The sequence below is a fragment of the Ovis canadensis genome, chromosome 3 (genome assembly GCF_042477335.2).
Source record: "Ovis canadensis isolate MfBH-ARS-UI-01 breed Bighorn chromosome 3, ARS-UI_OviCan_v2, whole genome shotgun sequence".
NCBI classification, from domain to species: Eukaryota; Metazoa; Chordata; class Mammalia; order Artiodactyla; family Bovidae; genus Ovis; species Ovis canadensis.
The window spans coordinates 105,464,793-105,484,632 of NC_091247.1; the positions used below are offsets into that span (position 1 = coordinate 105,464,793).

General features: G+C 51.4%; 2 protein-coding genes across 14 annotated transcripts in view; both read left to right on the forward strand.

Moving 5' to 3' along the window:
- Window positions 1–4,006, forward strand: part of ACOXL (acyl-CoA oxidase like) — a 366,969-nt gene extending 362,963 nt beyond the window's left edge. The window contains exon 19 of the mRNA XM_069583969.1: window positions 3,404–4,006. Coding sequence (XP_069440070.1) covers window positions 3,404–3,604 — 201 coding nt within the window. The 3' untranslated portion in view covers window positions 3,605–4,006. The remainder of the gene's footprint in view (window positions 1–3,403) is intronic.
- A 571-nt stretch (window positions 4,007–4,577) lies between these two features.
- Window positions 4,578–19,840, forward strand: part of BCL2L11 (BCL2 like 11) — a 70,231-nt gene continuing 54,968 nt past the window's right edge. For 3 of the 13 annotated variants that reach the window (XM_069583971.1, XM_069583973.1, XM_069583970.1), the window contains exons 1-2: window positions 7,132–8,494; window positions 9,469–9,863. In XM_069583971.1, coding sequence (XP_069440072.1) covers window positions 7,818–8,494; window positions 9,469–9,863 — 1,072 coding nt within the window. In that variant the 5' untranslated portion in view covers window positions 7,132–7,817. Of the gene's footprint in view, window positions 4,928–6,050; window positions 6,849–7,131; window positions 8,495–9,468; window positions 9,864–19,840 lie in introns of those variants that run through there. The other 10 variants (XM_069583974.1, XM_069583972.1, XM_069583976.1 and 7 more) reach the window with 8 other exon arrangements.

Below are 19,840 nucleotides of genomic sequence, written 5' to 3' on the forward strand. Positions count from 1 at the left end.
TTTATAACTTGTCCATATTCTCTTATATTTAAGGGCACTTCCCCATTGATGTTTTTCCAAAAACTGGTCAACACTCCTTACAAAGAGATGAATGGACTCGAGGTACTCTATCCAGCACTGTTGGCTCACTGGCAGGACAGAGTGGGGGAAAAGAGGTTACAATATATATCATTTTATACTTATAGTATAGAAGTATCGGAGAAGGCAATGGCAACCCACTCCAGTACTCTTGCCTGGAAAATCCCATGGACGGAGGAGCCTGGTGGGCTGCAGTCCATGGGGTCGCTAAGAGTCGGAGACAACTTAGCTACTTCACTTTCACTTTTCACTTTCATGCATTGGAGAAGGAAATGGCAACCCACTCCAGTGTTCTTACCTGGAGAATCCCAGGACGGGGGAGCCTGGTCAGCTGCCGTCTATGGGGTCACACAGAGTCGGACACGACTGAAGCGACTTAGCAGCAGCAGCAACAGTAATATGAAAATGCTGTTGTTACTGTTGTTTAGTTGCTAAATTGTGTCTGACACTCTTGTGACCCATGGACTATAGCCTGCCCACCTCCTCTGTTCATGGGATTTCCCAGACAAGAATACTGGAGTGGGTTGCCATAGCCTTCTCCAGGGTATCTTCTTCCCAAACCAGGGATGGAACCAATGTCTCCTGCATTTTGGGTTGATTCTTTACCACTGAGCCAGTAGGGAAGCCCAAGAAAAATTAATGCTATATTAGCTACTGCTTACGTTATATGAAGAATTGTATTTGTAAAAAGTGTCTAAAACCACACTGTAGGGCCGCGATGTCTGAGCCTGTCTCTGCAGTGTGCACCCCTACTCTAGAGCACAGGATGTCCTCAACACAGCTGGGGACTACAGTACACACTTTGTAAGTGGAAGAATGAGCATTATCATTATCATCCCTCCCAGAGGTAGGAGGCTACCTGGGATCAGAGTCAAACAGGAATGCTGCTTGATCCTTCCATCTGAACCCTTGTCATTTGGGGTTTGTGTTACAGTCTGTGACAAATGGAGAAAGAAAGGAGGAGGGCTATTTTGCGTTCGTGCTCAGGCGCTCAGTCATATCTGCTTCTATGTGACTCAGTGGACTGTAGCTCGCCAGGCTCCTCTGTCCATGGGATTCTCCAGGCAAGAATACTGGAGTGGGTTGCCATTTCCTCCTCACGGGGATCTTCCCAACCCAGGGATCACACCTTTGTCTCCAGTGTTTCCTGCATTGAGGACCCACTAAGCCATCAGGGAAGCGTCAGTACAGGTTCTTTGAAATACATCAACAAGCTAAATGACACACCCACCAGCACCATGACACTCCTGAGGCCAACCATCAAAGACCAAAAAGTGGGTGGGGGACCAATTCCTAGAAATCCCTACCCCCTTCCCCTGTAATAGTTGGACTAACCCTTCCACTCATTGGCCTATGAAATTACCTAGTCCCTAAAAACTAACCACACCTTCCTTCCCATCCTCTAGCCTCCTGAGATGGCCCACACTCGGTGGAGTGCATTTCTCTCTAAATAAATCCACTTTTTGGCTTCCTTAGTGGGGCTAATATAGAGAATCCACCTGTAATGCAGGAGACACAGGTTTCATCCCTGGGTCTGGAAGATCCCCTGGAGAAGGAAATGGCAACCCCCTCCAGTATTCTTGCTTGGAGAATCCCATGGACAGAGAAGCCTGGTGGGCTACAGTCCATGGGGTCGCAAAGAATTGGACATGACTAAGTGTACACATACCGACACCTATCCAAAAAAGAAAGAAAAGAAATCTGCCTCTTATAATTTCTACCTCTGGATCCTTGTTCTGTGATTGGCATCAGACAAACCAAACCCATATTCTCTTCCAAGCAATATTCATTGGAATAATTGAATTTTCCCTATTGTAGAATACACTACAGAATTGGTTGAGGTTCATAATGCTAACCGAAAGGAAAATTTGTCTCCAGTAATGATACTACAATGTGTGGAAGCTTTAGGGACTTGCACACCATCTCATGGTTTTGAACTGTGTGGGCAGATACAGAGTTGACAGATTAGTCAGGGATTTGTCAAGAGTATTAATTACAGACTTTGAAATCTTGGTCAGTGAAAGTTCATCATAGTGTACCTTGTGAATGTGATCAAAGTCTTTTCAGTACTGATTTGATGATGCTTAACCACAGTGTGTAAAGAATGAAGGTTTTCATTAGAAAATACTGATGTAATAGAGCAAGTTTTAAGGGAAGATGGCTTGCTAGACTATTAAAACTCATGTTCTTTCCCCACCTACTCCCCATCCCCCCTTGGGGAGCCCACTCTCGTTGTCTCTGAACACCTGAAGTGGCATTCTGAACTATTGCAAAGAACTGTCATCCTAACAGCATTAGCGTAACTCAGCGATGACCGCCACCATGAGGGCAAAGGTGGGGTTGGTATAAGTGACGTTTTAAAAACCATAAAAATAAACCATAAAAACCTGGGGGCTGCCTGTAATTTAGTGAGCGAAGGAAATTCATGGCTGGATGAAAACTTGAAAAATGGAGGAGTAAATTGTGTAGCTAGTAAGCGGGAAAGGAAAGTAGTTCTTCTGCCCTGCTCTTGTCAAGGTTTAGGAAAACAATCTATTATGTTTAAGAGCTTTTTTTTTTTTTTTCCTGGCACCTAAACCATGGGAAATGAAATAAAAATACACTCAGTGCAGCTCCTTCAAAATCCCTGGCCTGCATTTCCCTTTCTCTTCTGCAGGAAAAGCTTATCTGTGCCTTCCAACTTTTGTCAGGACACAAGGGTGTCAGTGGGGTTCCTTTGTGTTTTATTTCCTGCGCAGGTATATTTCCTGCACGGCAGCGGGGGTGGGAGGTGCGCAAAGGTACCAATGCCTGGCCTTGGTCCCCCAGCTCCGCTGTGCAGATGTTTCAGGAACTGTGGTCTCTGCCAGCCAGGGGTGGGAGGTGCTGGTCATTGTGGAATAGCGGGAAGTCTCCACTGGTTCACCTTTTTCTGATGCTCTTGCTCTTCAGTTGCCTCTGTGTGCCAGAGGGTGGCACCCCAGTCACTCCAGAGGTAGAGTGGAGGGAAAGGGAAAGGACCGGAGGAGAGATGGGGGAAGGGGAACGGAGGCTGGAAAGGGGGATTCTCTAGGTGTTGGACTCCGGCCCCCAGCTAATTTGGAGCCCACACCCACGCCTTCGAGGAATAAGCTTGCTTCTGCCAGACTAAGTGTCAACAGCTAGGAATTTCTAAGATGAAGAAGGCTTGTGACGGTGACCAACAGCCTCTACCCTCCTGGGTCCCAGGAAATCGGAAGGGAAACTAGCGTCAGCGACTGCTGGGTGTGCGGTGCTTGCGGTGGGCGTAAAGCGGGTGGCGGAGTGAGCCAACATCTGACCCGTTCCCCTGTGCTGTCTTTTGCAGTTGCTCCATTTGTGCAGCTCAGTGAAGGGTGATGCCCTAACGGTGATCTCTGCCTTTAACATCTCACACGCCTCCCTCCACGCACCGATCGCTGGAATCGCCAACCCGAAGGCCGCCTGGGGTTTGTACCCAGCACCACAGCATTCCCTGGCAGGGGAAAGAGCGCGGTCTCCGCGGCCCAAGCTGGGAGCCAAGCTGTAAGCGGGTGGGGCGGCCAGGGTGGTGGCCCGCCCGCAGCTGCCAGAATGCTTCTCAGACGCCTGGAGCTGGGGCCCGAGGCCGGCTGGCACGCGCTGCGCCGCGGCCCTCAGGGATTTCGGTCATGGAATGGGGTTCCCGCTGAGGCTGGCCAGGCCATTAGGCTGTTGGGAGGCGGCAGCCCCATTTCCGATCCGGAACGCGGCCTTTTATCCTCCCCAAGTAACCCCTACTTGCCGGGCCATGCCCTCTGCCGCCTAGGGCACTACACCGAGTGGGCTTTCCTTTGGGCGCGATGCAGAGCCGGTTGCCATCCAAGGCCTCTCGCTGCTAGTGGTGATTCAGGTTCCCAGTGATTTGGGAAGACTGTGGTGCTGGAGGAAAAATAAACGTCTAAAAATGAAACGCCTGTAGGCAAAGGTTCAATTCAGCAAGTGACGCTTTCCCAGCCCCGACCCCGGGGGGGGGGGGGGGGGGCGGGGGGGGGGAGGGGTGCGCCCTGCGAGGAAACACTCGAGCCGGGAGAGGGGAGTGTGAACCTGGAGTCCTGCTCTGGGCAAAGCATGAACCCGGGCGTGTCCCTCCAGGCTGGCAGCTTCCGGACCGACCGCCAGACGAAGCTCGGAAACATTTTTACCATATTAAAGTGTAATGTGTTCTTGAGAAGAGCACAGACAGAGATACAGTTTCGTCATGAAATAAGGCGTCGGGAAGGTTCCCGCAGCTTGCCGAGCACGGGGAGGTGAGCGAGGCGATCCACTGTAGTTAAGTTGGTTTCGGGACTTGGAGAGACACGCCTGTGGTTCCAATGAGGGCCGTAGATGTCGCCCGACTTCACTCTTGCTTTCAGTCTATGCCCTCCGTTTTCCCTCTCCACATCTCGCGGAGGAGGCAGAAGGGGACGCCGCTCTGCTTCTGACCACAGGACAGGAGCCAGGACTTCGCACCTACCCGCCCTCCCCTAGGCTGGGGCTCTGCGGGAGAGGGCGTGAAGCGCCGACGTCAGGCGCTTGGTCGAAGCTCCTCAGCACAGTCTGGGTTGCGCGAACTGCCACCTCCGAGCCGACCGCCTGCTTGTGGCCCAAATAAGAGCATGTAGCCGGCTGCTTTCTCCGACTCCTTTTTTTTTTTTTTTTTTTTTAAGTGTTCACAGGGTCACCAGAGCAGACGACGCGGGGGCGGCGGAGCTGCACAGAAGCAAAAAACAACCATCGGGGTTTCTTCTGTGTGGTTCTTTTCCGGTCCCTGTCTTCATCGTCCAACCCCACGGAGAGCGCGGAGCACTCGGGCGCGCAGCGGGTTTGGGGCTCCTCGCGGGCACAGAAGGTTGGTCTCTTTTCCCCCGAGTGCCGCGATAGGAGGTTAAGGCGCAGAGTTTGCCTGCGGCCGCCACCTGTTAGCCACTGATGGCAGTTCCAAGCTGCGGACACCCGCGCGCGTCCTTTCCCTCCTGCAGCGAAATCCCGGGGTGGAGCCCGGGGCGCGTCCTCCAGCCCCTCGGCCTCCTTCACCTCGCTCAGGACTCGCGGGAGGATGCGCTGAGAAAACAAACCTGGGGCTGTGCTGTTCATGTTCCGCATTTGCTTATAAAACATTAAAAACTGGCCAAGGTGGCTAGACGGCGGGATCATTCCTCGCTGATTTGCTTCTCTGCACCGAGGCACTCATCTGGGGTTCGGGTTAGGGAGGCCCCTAAATTGAGTCTGTAATCCATCTAGCCTGATCTCTCCCGCGGCGGGATGTTCCATCTCCTAACCGATTTGCCCTCCACTACTCCGGCTGCGGGCGTCTCAAAACTAGGGGAGCCCAGGGAAGGGCGGAGGTGGGGATGCGGGATGCGTATTGAAAGGGCCGTAGGCGTGGGACCACGGCGTTCACAGACTTTGGTCTTCCGGGGAAGGAGTGGAGTGGGGCTTCGGATTCTAAAGACAAGGGGACGGGGACCCGCAGGGAGGAGGAGTAGGGGTATATTGCGCTCTCCCTGCTGCTCTCTACGAGCCCTCCGAGGCTCTCGGCGCTGCCTTCTCTGACCTTAACACGCCAGGGGACCACTCCTGGACGGTTCTCTGAGAGCCCAGCAATTCTTGAGGACCCAACCAAGTGGAGGCACCATCCCATCTCCCATCTGGAGGCCACGACTCTTCCCAGTCCTTTTTTCTTAAAAGGATCTTTAAAGATTTTTTCATTTCCCTATTTCACCTGCTCAGCGTTCACTCCCAGTCTCGCAGCGGGGCTGCGGAAAAACGCATCCGGGGATCGCCCTGGGTCCTTTTCTTATCTCCCCATTACAGGCTTTACCTCTTACCAGGGGAGATTTGGCGCGGTAGAAAAGCTGGATGCAGCTTGGGGTGGCTTTAGAGAGGACGCCTAAGAGTACCGCGTTAGGCGAGAGAGAGGAAGATGCGCAGTCGGCAGATGGGGGTCCAGCGCGGAGCCCCCTCATCTGGAAGGGAGAAGAACTAAAGAGACACCCCTCTCACCCTTGGACCTGCGCGTTCCCGAGGACCCACCCAGTCTCGGCGCCTGCCCCAGGACAGCTCAGAAGGGAAACTCCCGAGGCAGAGCCAAGGCTCAGGGGCGCCTCTTGAGGCTTTCCGCGGGCGGCAGAGGCTGGGCCTGGCTCAGAGTGTGCCCGGAGCGCCCCCTCTGTTCCACTCGCACGCCTTGGCCACCAGTGAATTGCGGAGGGTGTGGGGAGGAGAGAGTGCACTTTGGGATGGGGGATGGGGGCGCGCAGAGCAGTCCGTAGCCCAAGTCTCCCGGGTAAACACGCCCGGCAGGGGCAGGGCCGGCGGCGCGCGCAGCGGGGAAGTCGGCGGGGACGCCCCCTCCTTTACCTGTCCGAGCCTGCACGCGCGGGCGGCCGCGGCGCCGCGGGGGCGGGGCTTGCCAGCCCGCGCGCCGGGCGGGACTTAGCGGGGGCGGAGCCCACGGTGATTGGGCCCGGACCTGGGGCCACCAGCCTGAGCTGGGCAGCAGAGCCGCGCAGGTTTCACTTCGCTCCGAGCAGCCGCCAGGTCTCGGTTCTGCAGGAGCGCTCTGTCCCACTTCGCCGTCGCCGCCGCGGTCCTCGGATTCTCGCAACCGCCCTGCGCACCCTGCCCTCTGCGGCCAGCACCGTTTCAGGCTGCTTGGGTTAGCCTCGCTCTCGCCGCCGCCGCCGCAGCCGGTGCCACCGCCTCGGTGCCGTTCCCCTGGCCCTCGCCCCCCAATGTCTGACCCTAATTCACGAACTGAGAAACGCAAGGTAAATACTTTCGAGTCCTGGGGAGCAGGCCGGGTACGGATGGAAGATTGCCGCGGGAGCCAGCACGGCGCCACCTCCAGCCCGCTTCCCGCGCACGTGCGGTTAGAGGCGCGCGTCCTCGTCCCGCGTGTTGTCGGGTGGGAGGCGGTCACCGGTGCGGGTCGAGTTCGTGCCGCAGGCAGGGGAGGGGTCGTCCGCACTGAGGCTGCGAGCACTTAACGGCCCGGGCGGGGATGCGGCGCACCGGGATGGTGAAGCCTCTCCGGGCCCACTGGGGGAGGCAGCGCGTGCGCCCCGCGCTGACTGGGGAGCTGGGGGCAGCCGCGCCGGACCAGGCTGACCGCCCGCCCGTGAAGTCTCGCCCGCCCGCCAGGTCCGACGGGTCCTGAGTAGCGGCCGCGAGATAACCAGCCGGTTTCGCGTCTCGGCTTTTTTTGGGGACGCAGGCTCCTTGTGAAGGATTTATGGAACAGCGACGGTGATTAAACTGACGGGACTCGGCTTTTCTTTTTACTTATTCAGGCCGAAGTTTTGGGCTGCTGCTGCGTTCGTCCTCTCTCTGGGACGTTTTGGGGGTCCTGCCCCGCCTGCGGGGGCTCTGCGGACGATGCCCGACGCAAGATCCACAGACAACCAGAGACAAGAGGGCCTCCCCCGACCGCCGGGGCACGCGGTGGACGAGCCGCTGGCTGTAGGACCGGCCCGGTCCCGTGGGGCCCGATCCTCTTAGCGATTCGGCTGTGCTCACTCGCCGCTCGATCCACTCGCAGTCCTGGCTGGCTGGCTAGCTGCACCGTGCCCTCGGGGGCCTGTTACTCGGGGTTGGCGCAGGTAGTGGAATGCCCACTGGACCCCGGCGATGGGGGTGTGGATATATTTCTTGTCGGTGGTCGCGGATGTGCGCGTCGGTGGCCATTTGGTGCGTGTCCCGTGGCGCATGGGGAGAAAGAGGGAGGAAGTCGGAGGAGGATGGGGGCTTCGGCTGGGGAGAGGGTGGCCTTTAGGGTGCCCACCCCAGCGGGCCTGCACTGGGGTCGGCGGCCGGGGCTGGAGTCTGGGGCCGGCTCTGCGGGTCCTGTTTTGTCTCCAGGTGACCGGCTCTTGGGGGCGGCGGGAGCTGCAGAGGCGGGCGCGGCGCCAGGACTGACGGAGGGGAGGGGCGGGTTTGGCTGGGCAGTCCCGGTCCCAGAGGCCCCGGAAACCTCCGCCGCCGCTCCCGCCGCAGTCAGGGCCCGAGCCGCGTTCGGCGGCGAGTTTGTCAACAATCGCCTCGCCTTCGGCGGCCTGTTGGCAGGCGCCGCCCCCGCCGCCGCCACCGATTGGCTGCGGCTCCGAGCGACCGCGCGAGGGCCAATTGGGAGCGCGGGCACCCGGCGCCGGCGGCGCGGGGAGGTCGGCGGTGCCGGCGGCGGCGGGCGCAGTGCGCGAGGGGAGGAGCGGGAGGAGGCGGAGGATGTTCCCGGCTGCTGCGGCCGGGGCAGCGCGGGCCACAGGCGAGGCGCGCGGAGCCCTCGGCTGCCCGGCGGAGCGCGGCGGCGGCGGGCGGACGGCGATTTGCAGGCTCTGCGCTGCCCGGGGAGCTCAGAGCGCGAGTCTCGGGCTTTGTTTCCCGCGCCGCCTTCGTGTGGACTGTCGGGGGGTTCCAGGTCGGCGAAGGGCGCGGGCTGGGCGCCGCGGGGCCCGGGCTCGGACGCAACTTGGAAGGGAAGGGGCGGACGTGAATTTCGGCCTAATTGCCTTAGAAAGGGAGGGTTTCGGGGGTGCGGGAGCCGCGCGCCCTAATGCCGCTCAGCGTGCGGAGTTACTTATGGATTTGGCTGGGGTCGCCAGGAGCCGGCTTGGGGGACCTTCCTCCCATTCGGAGGTGTGCACCCAACAGCGCGGGTGTACCTCGGAGAAGTTCTGTCGGGTTCGGTGTGGCGCGCTGCCCGCGCCCCCGCCCGCCCCTCACCGCGGGAGGAGGGGCGCGCGGACCAGGAGCGGGAGGGACTGCGGGCGGGCGGAGAGCCGGGGCCGAGCCGAGCCGCGCTGAGTTACAAACTCTATTGTGACGCACTTACTACGACTGACGGCCCTTGCCAAACCTTCCCCAGACTTGCTGTCCTCAGCACTTTCGGCAGAACAATGGGGCCGGAGTGGGGAACGCGGCCAGCCGCCTGCAATCGCTGCATCTGCGCCCGCTCCTGGGCTCCAGTGTTGTATCTGATCCGGGGAAATCAGAGCCCGCGGGGAGTTTCTGACTTATTCTAGTGGGCCCTGGGCAAAGAACACTTGTCAATAGATCTCAGACAAGCAACCTCTTCTAAAACGTGTGTCTGTGTTACAGCACCGGTTCCAGGAGTAATTGACATTGTTGCTGTTTTGTTTGGTGGCTGGAAGTTTCGTCCCTCTCCCCACTTCACCCCCCACCCCCAAAATGATACCTTTATTTTTAAGGTTATTTCTATTATTTTGGAAGGTCTTATGGAGAACTACTCTATTAGTAATGACTCTAACAATGTTAAAGTATTGGATGTTAATTCTAAGAATTTGTCATGAAGAGGTGAAAGTTTGCCCAGTTAGGTATTCGTTGTAATTGTTACTTTGCTTAAGATAACCCTAGTTTTAATTTTCCTTGCAGAAAAAAAGACCAAATGGCAAAGCAACCTTCCGATGTAAGTTCTGAGTGTGACAGAGAAGGTGGACAATTGCAGCCTGCCGAGAGGCCTCCTCAGCTCAGACCAGGGGCCCCCACCTCTTTACAGACAGAGCGGCAAGGTAATCCTGAAGGAGAAGGGGACCGCTGCCCCCAAGGCAGCCCGCAGGGCCCGCTGGCCCCACCGGCCAGCCCCGGCCCTTTCGCTACCAGATCCCCGCTCTTCATCTTCGTGAGAAGATCCTCCTTGCTGTCTCGGTCCTCCAGCGGGTATTTCTCTTTTGACACAGACAGGAGCCCGGCACCCATGAGTTGTGACAAATCCACACAGACCCCAAGCCCTCCTTGCCAGGCCTTCAACCATTATCTCAGTGCAATGGGTAAGCAATACCGGGGAGGCGACTGTGCATGCGTGGGTGCATTTAGAGCAGCCCCGTTAGACTCCTTTTACTGATTTGTTTCATGTTCTGTTGGGAATGGAGCACATGTCAAGTAAAACATCCAGCCAACATTTTAAAAAGCATGTTGCTACGTTTTGTGGCAGCAGTGAGTTGATGTCCATGCATCCGCCTGTTGGGGAGTATGTATCGTGTATCATACCCCACGGTGCCTTCGTAAAGTGTCTTAGCGGCTGCATGCTTAAGATGCACCTTAAGATGTGCTAAGTAATGACATTCCATTTGAAAGGGACTCCACAGTCAGTTACGGCAGATAGCGTGAGAACCTAACCCAAACTGTGGAGAAAGAGATGAGAAGCTCATCATTTTAAGAAATGATATTTTTACAAAGATGAAGTAGTTCATATCTGCCTTCCCATCATAGAACCATGAAAACAGTTTGTTTTCTACTTAGATTTCTCTTTAGACTTCTTTTGTTTTCTAGGGGTTAGGGGTTTGGACGTAGTACTAACAAGATTAGGTTGTGGAATTTTATTTCAGGGGTTGAAGGCAGTCTAGAGTCTGAAGGAGGAGTGGCAAGCATGATGCCCAGAAAAGTCAGGCAGTCCCTTTGGTGAGGGCCCTGACCGAGGGAAGGAGCGCGTGCCAGCTGGAAGAGCATTTGCCCTTGCCCATTTGGGTGCCCCCAGGTGTAGCTGTGCGGCTGCGTGGTCTCTAGCTGGAGGTTTTCCTATGTGAAGGGGCTTCCCTGGTGGCTCAGATGGTCAAGAATCTGAAGGCAATGCAGGAGACCCAGGTTTGATACCTGGGTGAGGAAGATCCCCTGGAGGTTTTCCTCCAGGCCAGATAGTCTGAGAATGCAGAGCTTGATGTCTGTAATCTGCTTATTAAACTGTGTAACTCATTTAGAACTTTGAAAGCACAGTACAAGCCACATAAAAACATCTGTGGCCTTGATTTGACCAGTTGAGCTTCCAGCATGTGATTTTGAGTATCTGCAGTTCTAGCCACCCTAATCAGCGGGTACTTGGGTTGGTTCAAATCACTGTTCTTCAGTAGTGGAAAAGGTTTAATAATCAGCGGGTACATGGGTTGGTTCAAATCATTGCTCTTCAGTAGTAGAAAAGGTTCTTATCTTGATTAGGATTCACCAGAATCTCACTTGCCATTTATCCAGATTAGCTCTTCTGTGTTGAGATATAAGTAAGTTGGCAGCAATAAGGATTAAGAAATCCAGCATAGGTTCTGTTTAAAACATAGGTGACACCATGTCAAAAGCTAATTAAAATGAAATCATCAGGGTAGACATGTGACTGCTGGACTGCAATGACAAATCTTAGTTTTGCAAATACCACAGAGCTCTGTCTATAAAATCTTCAGTAGGATGAGCCGTGCAGGTCTGTCCCCACGTTGCAAAATTAGAAAGAACCTCAGAAGTTGGGCACACCTGGGAAGTGACAGACACATGACAAAAACACCAGCAGCTGTATGTGTTTGCTGCTCACCTCCTGCTGAATGCTGAGTGGCTTTATTAGGACCCCTTCCTTAGGGAAAGGAACTGGAAGTTTTACTATTATTGTAGTTATTGCTATTCCCGAGTTCATTTCAGCCTTAGAAGGTCTTGGTGTTCGCATGTTTTTCTGCCCTTGAAAATGCTTTTGACTGTAGGAGCATTTATAGGTACATAATAAGTTACTAAATGAGTTAATGTGGTTTTACAGTGTGCATGTTTAAATGAAAATGTGAGAGGTGTTAGTCGCTCAGTCATGTCTGACTCTTGGTGACCCCATGGACTGTAGCCCTGCCAGGCTCCTCTGTCCGTGGAGTTCTCCTGGCAAGAATATTGGAGTGAGAGCCTTTCCCTTCTCTAGGGGATCTTCCCGACCCAGGACAGTACCCAGGTTTCCTGCATTGTAGGCAGATCCTTTGCCATCCAAGCCACCAGGGAAGCTTGTGGATGTTTAAAAACACTATGCTTTTTTTTTTGAAGGATCCTTCGGAAGCTATTATAGTTTCCCCCTGCAGACCTTTGAATCAGTTTCTGCAGGTAGCTTAGTGCATGGAAATAGTTTCTCATTGCCTGGAATATTCCTCCTTCAACCAGGAATAGTGGGTGTGGTAGTTTTGTGTTTTTGTTTAAGTAGGGATGGGCATGAGTGCTTTTTCTGGTGATGTTTAGCAAGCTAATTATATGGTAAGCACAGTTACTTGAGGTGACAGATGTACAGCTTTAGCAAGATCACAATCTAAATTATTAAGCGAAGTTACGGTTTTACCTGTGAAATATAAAATAATGGATCCTGAGGTGTAATTTTACAGTATTAACCGCATTCCCACAGGCTGGTGTGATAACTTAGAGGTTAATGCACAGGATTAAATGATAAGTTTGGAGGGGTTTGTCTGAGGATAATGCATCAAGTTTTCAGTATTAAGTTCTTGGGAGATTTATTGGGATTGGAGTGAATTACTGATGGGGGGAGGGGATTAAGATGTGAGTGTGTTAAAGAATAAAACTTGCATTTTTCGTAGTCCATAACTTTTTTTCCTGGCTATTCTTAAAATACTTCAGTGCCTGGGGACTACTTCAGTGTGATGATTTGATCAACTTGTTCTCTGCATGGCCATGAGTAGCACTCCTTGCTCAGACATACCCATTAAGATGTTCAATGAAGCTTCTGATAATTTGTCGCAAAGTACATTTTTCACAAAGAGGTCATTATGACTACTTTCAACCAGTGGCAGCACAAATGGGAGGTTAGAAAGAGGTCCTTCCTCAGGGCTTCCTTTTTCAGCTTTCTGCTGAGTGACAGGGTGGAGAGCGTGTATGTTGTGATTTTGTCCTGAGAATGTAAAGTCTTGTCTAGGATATACAACAGATGTTTGAGCTATAAATGTCTTTCCATTGTCTTCTTCGTCCTCAATTTTTCTGAAGATATCTTCAAACAATATTTGTAAGAGAGACAGTTTTTTCATTTTTACCAGATGTTATTCTCTTTACCCCCTGGGTGGACTGACCTTGGCCAATGCTATCTGAAATTAGCGAGCTGTGTCTTCTCATCAGAATCACCAGCAGAGGTGTTGACTGGCAGGGTGCCTTTTCTGGGGAGTGTGCCCTGGATGTGTTTGGTTCAGATGTGCACTAAATTCTGTACAAGCTCATATGCTTTGAAGATGGAGTCTAAGCAGTTGCAGATCAGAGCTCAGAAAGGCTGAGTATAGGTGAATGCTGGTTTTAGCAGCTCCCATACTTTCTGTGGTAAATGTTGTTGTGGTAAAACTTGTTCCTGGCACATTAGAATCCATTGGTGGGAGTTAATTGAGTTGTTCTTCAAGTCCAATCCCTCAGCATCTTGTGCCTGCGATCCTTATAGCTGGTAACGGGCCCCTCTTTTAAACTATGAGCTCTCAGAGTGGGGACATGACATCCCGAAGGTCCTGATGAGACCTGGAGAGGAGGAGGAGGTGCTTAGAGGATATTCAGAGTCATTCAAGCTTTGCCTTTCCAGAGAGCTGACCAGGGACAAATAAGGTTTCCCAAAAAGTCTTTGCAGGAAGATGACCTTGTCCATGCCTGTCAAAAAACAGGTTTTGTTATTTAGGTCCAGCTGTCAGGTGTGTGGTGCAGGAGTGATGGGTATGGTGGTGGGAGCACAGGCCCGGGGGAAGCCGCCCGGGAGCATCGAGCTGTTGCCTTGGGACTAGTGCAGCCGAGAGGTCAGTCACTCAGTGTCCGAGAGCGCTGTGGTTTGTAGGTTTAGGGTTGAAGAAAGAAAGTAAAATGCCTCAGTCTTTCTTGTATGAATTGTAAGCTGAGATATTTTGAATATAGTGGGTTAAATTATATATTTTTTTATCGTAATAAACACAAAACGTACCGTCTTCACTGTTCCTGAGAATACTCTGTAGTCATGTTGAGCGTCTTCACATTGCTGTGTAGCCAGTTCTTAGAGCTTTCTTGTCATACACTACTGAAATTTGGTAGCCGTTAAAGCACCTTCCCGTTTCTCTCTCCCACCCAGCTCTTGGCAGCCACCATTCTACCTTCTGTGTGAGTTTTGATGACTCTAATTAGGTACCGCATGTGAGTGGAGAATCCCAGGGATGGTGGAGCCTGGTGGGCTGCCGTCTATGGGGTCACACAGAGTCGGACACGACTGAAGCGACTTAGCAGCAGTAGCAGCAGTGAGTGGAATCACACAGTATTTGACTTTTTCTGACTGGCTTATCTCACTCAGCATAATGTCCTGAGGAGTCATCCACATTGTAACCCGTGAAGCAGATTTCCTTCCTTTTTAAGGCTGCATCAGATTCTGTTGTATGTATAAACCACACTTTCTGTATCCATTCATTTGTTGGTGAACATTGGGTTGCTTTCATCGCTTTGCTGTTGTGAATAATACTGCTGTGAACATGGATGTGCATATTTCTGTATGAGATCTTACTTTCCATTCTTTCAGATACAGACCCAAAAGTGGGGTGGCTGGGTCCTGCAGTAGATCTGTTTTCAGTTTTTTAAGGAACATTCAGAAAACGAAGATCACGGCATCCAGTCCCATCACTTCATGGGAAATAGATGGGGAGCCAGTGGAAACAGGCTCCAAAATCACTGCAGATGGTGACTGCAGCCATGAGATTAAAAGACGCTTACTCCTTGTAAGCAAGGTTATGACCAACCTAGATGGCATATTCAAAAGAAGAGATAATACTTTGCCGACTAAGGTCCGACTAGTCAAGGCTATGGTTTTTCCAGTGGTCATGTATGGATGTGAGAGTTGGACTGTGAAGAAGGCTGAGCGCCGAAGAATTGATGCTTTTGAAATGTGGTGTTGGAGAAGACTCTTGAGAGTCCCTTGGACTGCAAGAAGATCCAACCAGTCCATTCTAAAGGAGATCAGCCCTGGGATTTCTTTGGAAAGAAGGATGCTAAAGGTGAAACTCCAGTACTTTGGCCACCTCATGCCAAGAGTTGACTCATTGGAAAAGACTCTGATGCTGGGAGGGATTGGGGGCAGGAGGAGAAGGGGACAACAGAGGATGAGATGGCTGGATGGCATCACTGACCCGATGGACATGAGTCTGAGTGAACTCCGGGAGTTGGTGATGGACAGGGAGGCCTGGCGTGTTGCGATTCATGGGGTCACAGAGCCGGACACGACTGAGCGACTGAACTGAACTGAACTGAACTGATAACTGTTTCCCACCGTGGCTGCACTGATTTACGTTCCCACCATCAGTATTCCTTTTCTCTACATCCTCAACCAGCATTTGTTATCTTTTTCTGACAGTAGCCATTTTAACAGGAGTCAGGTGATACCTCCGTGTGGTTTAGATTCTCAGCTCCCTAATGGTTAGTCACGTTGAGCATCTTTTCGTATGTTTGTTTGGGCATTAAGTATTTTTTGATATTAACCTTACCAGTTTCTTTTTACTTCTTTAAGTGGGACTACTAGAAAAAAGTCAGATTAGGTCTGTGGCTAGCATTCGGCTCTAACAGAATGGGTTGGCCTTGCAGATGAGGGAGCTGGACACAGCTTGGTGCTTTAGCAGCCAGACCTGACTCTTGCTCTCAAAGCACCTCATTTCCATGGAACTTATTCCTTTGGTTTTCTTTTGTTGACTCAGATGAGTGAAAGTAATCACCCTAATCTTGTAAGTACCTTAAACATCAGATGAGCTTTGTAAGATCTACTCTCCAGGTAAATGTAAATATCGGTTTTGTTTCACCTCTTTAAACTCTGTGATCCATGCAGGTTTTGAGAAGGTGGAAGGTGGAGTGATTTGGTTCCTTGGGCACCATAAGTCTGCCCACAAATCCTCATGATAGTTTTCTTTGCTGAAGACTTGGTTCTGGCCTCCAAACCCCAACGTCTCTCGTTCAGACACCAAGAGAAACAGGTAGTTTGTATTACTGTGTCCTGTGTGGGGGCAGAAAGTGATGGCAGAGAGTGAACAGCTTCTTCACTGGTTCCTAACAACTTAGTAAGTTACAGCTTTCTAGACATTTTTAAGTTACATCTATTACAAAACCCCAAATCTTTGAGGTAAAAATAGATTGACATGCAGTTGGAAGAGAGAACAGAGGTCCCAGGTGTCCTTTACCCAGTTCACCGCGGTGGCAGCATCTTGTTTAAATAGCACAGTGGCTTCCCCGGCGGCTCAGACGGTAGAGAATCTGCCTGCAATGCAGGAGACGTGGGTTCGGTCCTTTGGTCGGGAAGATCCCCTGGAGAAGGAAATGGCAACCCACTTAAGTATTCCTGCCTGGGGAATTCCATGGACAGAGGAGTCTGGCGGGCTCCAGTCCATGGGTCGCAAAGAGTCAGACACAGCTGAGGGACTAACAACCACAACATCATAGCCAGCACGGGACATTTTAGAACCCCGCTGCCGTATGTAAATTTCAGCAGCCTCACATGGACTCCGTTTGTGTGCGTGGGAGTATGTTCTGTGCCATTTTATCAGATGTGTAGGTTTGAGTGGCCCCCCAGGACGGTCTGGATCCAGAAGAATTCCATCCCTCGGTTTCTCTTGCACGTTTTTATAGTCACAGCCACCTTCCTTCTGCTCCCTAACCCCCAGCAGCCGTGAATCTGAGTGGCCTGTCTGCACGTCTGTCCTGTTAAGTATGCTATCAAGATGCCGCACCGTAAGTGGCTCTTGGAACTTGGCTCTTCGCACTCAGCATGAAACCATGAGGCCCACCCAGGACGCTGTGTGTGTTGCGCGTGCCTCGTTTCCCTGTTGGCAGGCCCTGGCAGGGACCTGGCATAGCTGGGACTTGGGGGCATTTGCCAGCTCGCCCTGGACATCAAACTGTGCCCTCTGGTATGTCTTTGGGCAGCTTTCAGTTGAAAGCCACGGGCACCGGCCTTCATTTTTAAGCCGCTGCCTCGCTGCCAGCCTGGCCACTACCTGACGCGTGCGTGGTGACAGCTCGCTGGAGCGCTGCTGCTGCTGCTGCTGCTGCGGCTGCGGCTGCTGCTGCTGCTGCTGCTGCTGCTGCGTCGCTCAGGCGTGCCTGACTCCGTGTGACCCCACAGACGGCAGCCCACCAGGCTCCCCCATCCCCGGGATTCTCCAGGCAGGAACACTGGGGTGCTGGAGGCGCGCAGTGGTTTTTTGCGTCTGTTTGTCTCTGTCCGCTCTCCTATGAGATGGCCATTCGCCACAACAGAACTGTTCCTGTACAGGTTTGTGTGTGAACGTGAGTCTTCTTTTCTCTGGGGTGAATGTCCAGAAATGCAGTTGCTGGGTCAGATGGTAGTTTAGCTTTTCTTAAGAAATTGCCAAACAGTTTCCCAGAGTGTGCAATTTTCTAAAATTGTTTTAGTCTCGGTCCTGGTTATAACTTAGAGAAAACTATAAACTAACAATATCAGGGATGAAATGGGCTATCACAGCAGAGCGTGCATCCAGATACTTGTATTTTCCTATTTTTCAACCTTTCTGGATTTTTTAGTCTTTCTAGAGTGTGTCTGTTTTGATTTTTCTTAAACCAGCCTTTGGTTTCATTTACTTTCCTCTATTATTTTCCTGTCTTCAATTCTGTTGTTTCATCGTTCTGCTGTTTACTGTGTGTCTGTTTCGTTTTTTCTAATTTCTTGAGGGTAGGAGTTTAGAGTAGTGGTCCCTTTCCTCTTCTCTACTGTAAGCATTCAGTGTCATAAATTTCTCTTCTTCCTGCTTTGACTGTGTCCCACACGTTTTGATATATTCTGTTTTCATTTTCATTGACTTCTGTGTTGTTTCCTTTGACCCTCTGACCCTAGACTGTTTAGACATGTGTTATTTCATTTCCAGGTACTCGAAGATTGTCTTGTCTTTCTCTTGTTTTCTTGTGTGATTCCAATATGGTCAGAGAACACGCTCTGAATGAATCCAGTGCTTTTAAATTTGTTGGGGTTTGTTCTGTGGGTCACGACACGGTCTGTGTGGGGAATGGCCCAGGAGTGCCCGTGGGCTTGGGCGTTCGTCTCCTGCTGCTGTGGGATGGTGTGTCAGTCCGTATCTGTCCATTCGATCTTACCAGCTGCTTGTGTTGCTGGCGCCTCTGTATCTTTCCTGAGTTTCTGTCTAGTTGTCAGTAGCTCAGAGTGCAGTGTTGAAGGCCCCGGCTGTAGTGGTGGATCTGTCTGTTTCTCCTTTTGTATCTGTCAGACTTTCTTCCGTATACTGCGAGGCACTGTTAGGTGTGAGCACAGCTGGAATTATGTCTTCCTCTTAGAGTGATCCTTCTATCATTGCTGTGACGTCTACTTTATCAGATGCTAATGTAGCCACTCCTGCTTTTTGTGAAAGGTATTAGCAGTGTTTGTATTTGCAGTACGGGTTTTTTTTTTTACGCAGTGCATCTTTAGACGATCCTGTTTTTTCTCCCGCATTCAGCCTGTCTGCTCAGCTGTGTGCTAAGGCCGCTTGCGTTCAGGGTGGCTGCTGATGTGTTAGAGCTTGAGTGTGCCAGCTCACCGTCTTTCTGTTTCCTCCGTTTTTTTGTGTTGCTTTTTTTCAGTCTTACCAAGAATTATTTGAGCACTTTTTACGACTCCATCTTGTTTTTTTCTCTTTTTTTGGTAGTCTTTTTACACATAACTGCCCTGCGCGCTCAGTCACTTCAGTTGCGTCTGACTCTTTGTGACCCCATGGACTGTAGCCCACCAGGCTCCTCTGTCCATGGGGCTTTTTAGGCAAGAATACTGGAGTCAGTTGCTGTTTCCTCCTCCAGGGGATCTTCCTGAGGCAGAAGTCGAACCCCAGTGTCCTGCACTGCAGGTGACTCTTCACCGCTGAGCCGCTGGGGAGGCCGTCACATTTGCTCTGGGGTTACACTGTACCTGTGTAACTTGTAGCTTCCATCTGCGACTCTGACACCACTGTTACACGGCTTCAGCTCAGCGTCGGTACCTTACTTCTTCCTTTTAGGTCCCTTTATCCTGCCCTGTTTTTTATTTTATTTTATTATTTCTTTAAATTTTTTCAGTTTATTTCTGGGTTTTAGTTGCAGCATGTGGGACTTTTTTGTTGAGGTGCACAGGCTTCTCTAGTTGTGATACACAAGCTCCAGATCACATGGGGTCCATAGTTGTGGTATGTGGGCTTAATTGCCCCACAGCATATGAGATCTCAGTTCCCTGACTAGGGATCGAACCCATGTTTCCTGCACTGGAAAGCAGATTGATAACCACTGGACCACCAGGGAAGTCTTCTGCCCTGATTTTTAAATGTCTTAAAATATTTCTTCCATATACACTGAGTACTATGTCAGATGACACTAGTATTATTATTATTGCTTTGACCATCAAATATAACTTAAACTCCTGAAAAGTTGGCTAGTTTATTAGATGTACCTCCATTTTTTTCCCTTCCTACTGTTCTTTCGTTTCTGAAGTTCCAAGAGCGTTATCATTTCCTTCCTATTTAGAGGACTCCTTTGATCATTCTTCAGTGACAGGCCTGCTAGCAACAATCATTAGTCCTCTTTCGTCTGAGAATCTATTTCCCCTCCACCCCAGAGGATATCTTCACTGGATATAGAATTTGTGGTTGATAGCTGTTGGTTTTTTGTTTTTTTTTTTTTAGTGCTTGAGAAACATGTCATTTCCTCCTGACCTTCATGGTTGTAGGTGAGAAATCCTTTGTCACTCGAGTTGTTTTCCTGTAAGTGATGTGTCGTTTCTGTCTGGCTGCTCCTGGGGGTTTTCCTTGTGTTTCGCTTCTAGAAATTTAATGTGGCTTGGATTTTTTAGGTTTATCTCTTTTGAGATTCACTCAGCTTCTTAAATCTGTGATTTGATGTTTTGTGCCAAGTTTGGGGAGTTTTTAGCCGTTACATTTTTGGATACTTTCCCAGTCCCTTCCTGCCTCTTGTGGGACTCCTGTAGGAGAGTATGAGTGTTGTGTTGGGGTCTCACAGGTCCCTGAGATGGCTGTTCATTTTTCATCACATACCCTCTCTCTTCTGA